The sequence below is a fragment of the Diadema setosum genome, chromosome 16 (assembly GCF_964275005.1).
Source record: "Diadema setosum chromosome 16, eeDiaSeto1, whole genome shotgun sequence".
Lineage (NCBI taxonomy): Eukaryota > Metazoa > Echinodermata > Echinoidea > Diadematoida > Diadematidae > Diadema > Diadema setosum.
In genome coordinates, this window is record NC_092700.1 from 12864545 (window position 1) to 12870897 (window position 6353).

Below are 6353 nucleotides of genomic sequence, written 5' to 3' on the forward strand. Positions count from 1 at the left end.
TGTAGCTCCGTAGTGTACTAGATATAAGGCTATGGTGTAGTGGACAAGGCTGTGGTGTAGTCGATTTAGGCTGTGGTGTAGTGCAGAAGGCTGTAGCATAGTAGAGAAGGCTGTAGTGTAATGGACAAGGTTGCAGTGTAGTGGATAAGGTTGTTGTGTAGTGGAGAAGGAAACAACACAATGTCCCTCTTGACCTAGGTTTACAAATGAGTTTCAGTGAATACTGGGAAGAAAAGAGTGCTCTAGACAAATGGACTACCCTACTACCCTATACAGATAACACTGTACTAATTATTACAATTATAACTACTTTTATTATTGTTTTCATTACCATCTCTATTATGATTATCATCGTCACCATCATCATTATTGTTAATATTTATTTGCACAGGAAGCATTTTAAACATGTTAATTTCATGGAGCCTATCTTTCCTTCTTGGCCATTTTGGTGGAATATAAAATACTTTGTACACTAAAGAAGTTATGCCTCTTCATATTGAAACAGCAGTTAGTGCACTTTGTTGGTCATATGCCCATTTAGTGTACTAGTGGCTTCAATTCCACAGCAAGTTACTGATGATCATGCAAAGAAATTTTACATTCATAAAGCAGGCATAAGTTATGAAAATCTAGTTGTTACATTTAGGCAGATCTTTGGACCAACCAGTTTTAATGCTGATGCTAGGATTGTTAAGTGAATGCTGCTGAGCCTTTGTTAAATCTGAAGAGTGTGCCTTGGGAAAAATAAGATTTGTACACAAAATGCATTATACAACTTTCAATTCAGCCTTTGTAATTTCATTTCATGTGTATTCATGCAGACTCTTTAAGAGGGGCTACCCAGTTCAACTTTGACCTTGAGAGGACTGACTCTGATGAGAGTCCTGCTGCAGGTATCCCTCCTAGAACACCCCCTCGGAAACTCAATCCTGTAAGGGGTGCAGCCACCAAGGGACCAGAAAAGAAATCAGCGTTTGCCAGCTATACCATCGGGCTACGTGTCAACAAAGTGAACAGCAACAATCTGGATGTCACACATGGCAATGGCTCAAGCAGGCTGGACAGCAGCTATGCTATAAAGGATGGCATTCTGGTTGATGGGGGTATGAAACCAAAGAGCAAAGAGGAAATAGTCAGTGGTATTGTGAGACACATGCAAAGTGTAGGGGATAAAGACCCCACTGATCACACTCACAGACACAGTATACCAGGACCTCTGCACAGCTCAAAGCTTGTAGACCAACAGGATGCCTTGTGCAATGGGGAACCTGGCAGTATGTTGCCCAACAGCAATACAGCAAAGCAAACTGCATCTTCACTCAATGCTACCTCCTCCTGGGCAACACGCTCAAAGTCAGACTTCTCTCAGCCAAGTGAGCCAAAGTTTCACTCCGCCAACGCAGTCCATGACAGTAGGCGGCACGTCCGAAATGCTCAAGCCCGTGAAAACACCATTGACTTCATTCAAAGGCAGTATGGGCATTTTCTGACAGGTATCAACACAGGGACAAAGGGTGCAACCCCTACCACTGCTAAGTATCTAGAGAGTATTGCCAAGTCACTGCCAAGTGGGAATCAGCTAACAGTGCCTGTGGATAGGGGAGGAGGTGGGGCGGTGACCCTGTCCAAGTCAGCCAGCTTCATCAATGAGGAGCGGAAAAAGCAGACACCCACTCGGAATAAGCTGGGAGACAGTGCAGCCATCCTTAAACTTGCCGAGTCCAAGGTATGGATATCCACTTTGTATTTGATTTACTAGATCCATATCCAATACTTAACTTGTTCATTGTCCCCAGACATTGCCTTTTCTGTAGTATGTGCAATTCATGATGACAAGTGTACTGTGAGTTAAACCTACTGCAAGGTTTAATATACCCTTTTTGTAGGTACCACCAGGTTCTGTTTGTGTTATTTGTCTCTTTTTTGTATACATACAGTTAATTCAGTCTGACAGCAGTTTCCAAGTTAACATTGTAGACTGTGCCAAGTACATGAAATGATTTACAAAAAAGTTCTATTGCCAGCTGAATTAGTGCTTTTGTATGGTTTAATTTTTATAAAGGCTGTAGCCCACCATGGTTTGATGCATTACATGTATGTACCACAGTGGCATATTGTACCTTACATCTTCTATCACACTACATTTTGCGTCCATGTCATAATACCTCGTCAGAAAGCTCCCTTTCATTATCCTTTGTCATGTAATGATATTTATGCCTTTTGTCCCGCATTGATTCACACTTTGTTTGAAAGCGTACATTACAATTGTCTTCAGTGTATATACAGAGAATTTCTGTGTCTCAATGAATTACAGGGCAGCAATCCTATACAGACTTTTATCATGTCTAGACAATAGCTGGAAAAGTTTGAAATGATGTGAGAAAGTGGCCTGTTGTATAAAGGCAATAGCACTCCATGTCTTGAAACGAATACTTGAATGTTTTAAAAAGCGCCCCACAATAACCTGTCGTATAGAAAAGAGGTTGTGTTGGTTTAAGCCATGTATGACATCACCCAGCAAACATTCTTGTCTCATAAAGTGCATCACAGTGTGTATCTCAAAATGTTCAGTTTTTGTTTGGTGTCTTTTGCAGAAGAAAAGCAGTCTTCATAGGACATGACAGAGAGAGAGAGAGAGCCACTGCCAGAGAACTTGCTGAGGAATTTGCTACCAAATTGCTGTGTTGATGGATGCATTCTCTTCCACCAGAAATGTCTTTCCAGTTGTTGTTGAAACCTTTCCGTATCAAATCAAAAGATTTTAAGAATATATTGATAACAACAGAACAAAATACCATAATGTGCTTTTATCAGACAAAGGAAGGACAGAAACTACTGATATCTACATTTTTGAAAGTTTCTTTGTCTGTCCAAGGCCTTGCTAGTTCCAGTAATTCTAGAAATTTGGGATAAATTAAGCTAACAAGCAGCTTATGAAGCACTGCTTTCAGAAGTAGTGTTCACTCTGAACAAACATTGAAACCATGAAGTTGGTTTCAGTGAGCTCTGAAATCATTCCATGTTTTAGGCCTGATTGTGAACGATTTGCCAAAGACACGAATGGCGAAGTCCATTATTCGAATAAGTTTTTCTCCAAATGTGTTGGACAATGAAGCTGAAAACCATTCTTGCGCAATTTGTGTGAAGTTCTCAAGACGCATGTGCGGATGTCGTGTGTGCCATTGTTAAAGTACATATGTACAGCATGTTACGTACACGAAGTACGCGCGACGGAAATGCGAATGACACAAATTTTTTTGAATAATCATTGGAGAAATTCAGTGTTTCCAAGGAGAAATGATAGCTGTCTTGAGTTGAAGTTTTTCTCTTTCCTGTATTTTTCCTTTCCTTTTCCTTTCATTTCCCTGTTGTGTGTGTGCCTATAGTTTGTTTTTTCTGAGGACCTACCTCCACTGGTAAATCATTTGATTTTTTGCAGTTTCTCCTACACAAAATCTCTAGTTCCAAATGTAATTTTGGCATACTTTAGAACATTTTAAGTGTATTCTGTGATTTTTTGTATCTCAAACATTTCATTCTCTTTGCTTGTCTTTATTATTATTATTTTTTTTTTTACTATATAGTAGTCAATAGTTGTTTGATGTGTGGCTGTATGCTGCGTCTTTGATTTGTAGAAAAACGTAGAGCTTTAAAGAGGTCATACATTCCCCCAAACATCCGCTAAACGTTGGTGAGAATGTTTCAAAAGGTATGCAAACAGTTTGCGGTTATGTCGTAAAATGATGGGAAAAACTTCACAGATTTTGCGAAACATACGCAAGACATTCTCCAAAGTTTTAGGGTCTGTTTAGGGTTTCACTGAGATTTTCCAGACATCGCGCATGTCTTGCGAAGGTCATGCGCACATGTCAAGGCCTTAAAGACACTTTCAAGAACAAATCACGAGCAAATCACGACCAAGTGCTTGGAAAAGGTTCGCAAAAAATTTCTAAATATTTTGAAATTCTCGCCAAAGTAAAAACGACATCCGCGAACAATTGACGATGCTTCCGAACCTCTGCGTTCGTCTGGCGATCTTTTGCAGACTGAAACACGAATGCTGGATTTTGCCTTTGCGTCCTTCACAAATCGTTCGCGTTCTCTGTGAAATCAGGCCTTTAGCAGTATTTATCTTGAAATATGATGCATGAACAATCTTTGTACTTCTCAGTGTTGTCGTTATATAATAGGGTGCACTAACTCCATGCCTCCTCTGTGCATTGAGTTTCATATATCGTTGAATTATGTTGATTTTTGTCAAACTTACTTAAGTACCAAAACAGGTACACGTAATAATCAGTCATGAAGACTTTGCTGATGCACTGAAGATAATACTATGATGATATAGGCCATGGATCAGCTGTTGGTATTCTGTCCCATAAATTTTGTTTTTCATGCAAGAGTAAATTAAGTTTGTACTTTGTCACAAACAACACTTTGATGCTTATGAATTTAGTATGTGCATGTCCTGGAAGTTGATGGAAGTCATAATGTACCCCTGTCATCAATGTAATGCCAGTCAGAGTTCATGCATGTTATCTTGGATACACTGAATTGATATGTCTGCACAACTGTAATGCTAAAGGAATTATAGAATGATGTCGTTTTAGGCCTTGAAGAGGGATACATTTGTTGAGACTTGGAGTGGTGTGCCATCTTAGCCAAGTGTCATGAAGATACCAAACTACTGTTAGCAGGTACCCAGTGAGCTTTGAGGGCATATTTGGATAAAAATTGGTGTAACACTTTTCAAAAACACTTGTTATGAACAGTCATGAATAACATTTTTAATAATGTGCCCAAATGTTGAACATGCAAATTCATCTGATTGTTTTGTTGACTGTTATTTATCAAGTTTACAAGTCATTATCACATTTAGTACCATATGAAATCGAAAGTTAATGTCACAAAAATTCAGTAAGTCACAGCAGCAGTTTTCACAAAAATACTTGCATTATAGCTGCATTCACACACAGGAATTAACAGAGGTTTTTCATGGCAATGCAAAACTGAAGTTTATTTTCCTCCATTCACACTCACTGTGCGGGAGAAATTAACCAAAAAAAAAAAAGTAAATGTGATTGATATTTGCATCATGATGCATATTGTGATAATTGACATTTTTGCTTATGTCCACACACATGGATTCAAAGATTTTATATTTGCATCACTTGAGTTTCAAAAGTGTCAATTATGGGGGGGGGGGGGGGGAGGGAGTTGGGTGTGAACGAACATGATTAAACTTGGAATGGTTGATTTGGGGATTATTGGCATTCTAAGAATGATAACATAGGTTATCTACCTCCTGCATGAATATGATGGCCAGAAGTGAGCCACAAAGATTTGATGTTTTTGTGAGTACATTTCTAACTGAATGTTATATTATGTGTTACACTTGCTGGGATAAAGGGAAGAATACATGTACATGTATATGTGACCCGCCACGACAAAAGGATCCGAAAGTCGCTGATGGCTGAGCCGAGAAAATCAAGTTTGAAGTCAGATTATCAAAATCGGACAAAACCATGGACTTTCTGTTTTTGACATGATTTTGTAGTCTTAATGTTTTGTCTATCATCTGCTGAAATTTCAAAGCTAAATGATGAAAAGAAAGGCAAGAAATCAGCGTTTTTCCGGACCATGATTTTCCAACTTTCAACGGAACAGAAAGAAGATTTGGATTTAGCCGCCACAAATACACTCCGCCCCTAGCAACGAGGGAGTGATCTTATCGGAAACAATGTGGCATGTATATTACTGATTGGTTGTGTGTAGACTGCTGGGGCTAAGCTTGAATGAACATCGCAGAGGTTGCTATGAGCGGACCTTTTATTGTCAAGAGGTGAAAACTGGAATACCTTCCCTTGATCACGATTGCGTCGGAAAGAAAACTTTGAAGATGGTTTTCTTAAAACTCTGATTTCCTAGACCACTCAGCATGGTCTCAAAAATCATGAATATCTTCGCAGCTGAGTACTTTTATGAGTCATGTTATATATGAAATCAAAGCGGAAGAACAAGGGAATAATGTTGTTTCATTTTCAGAAAATTGCCCTCCCTCGACTTCGGATCCTTTTGTTGTAGTGGGTCACCTATGCTGTCCTAACTCAGGCACCCACCTGTAATTTTGACAGAGCAGACAGATATTTTCATCAGGCAGAATTAAAGAAGACTATGAATTTAAACAGCAAATCAACTTAATACAAACCCTCCATAATGGTTGCTGTTTGGGTATGGTTCCATCTTTCATGCCATGCACAATGTGACTCAGACCAGGGAAGTGTTAGAGAAGAAGAAACAAGAATCTCTCACAATTTGTACCCATACTACATGCCATGGAGTATTTACTGTAA

The 6353-nt window shown here is 39.1% G+C and overlaps 1 protein-coding gene across 1 annotated transcript in view; it reads left to right on the plus strand.

Annotated features, from left to right (window-relative positions):
• Positions 1-5161, plus strand: part of LOC140239404 (uncharacterized) — a 65592-nt gene extending 60431 nt beyond the window's left edge. The window contains exons 21-22 of the mRNA XM_072319243.1: positions 822-1726; positions 2595-5161. Of these exons, the coding sequence (XP_072175344.1) occupies positions 822-1726; positions 2595-2621 (932 nt within the window). The 3' untranslated portion in view covers positions 2622-5161. The remainder of the gene's footprint in view (positions 1-821; positions 1727-2594) is intronic.
• The last annotated feature ends 1192 nt before the right edge of the window (positions 5162-6353 follow it).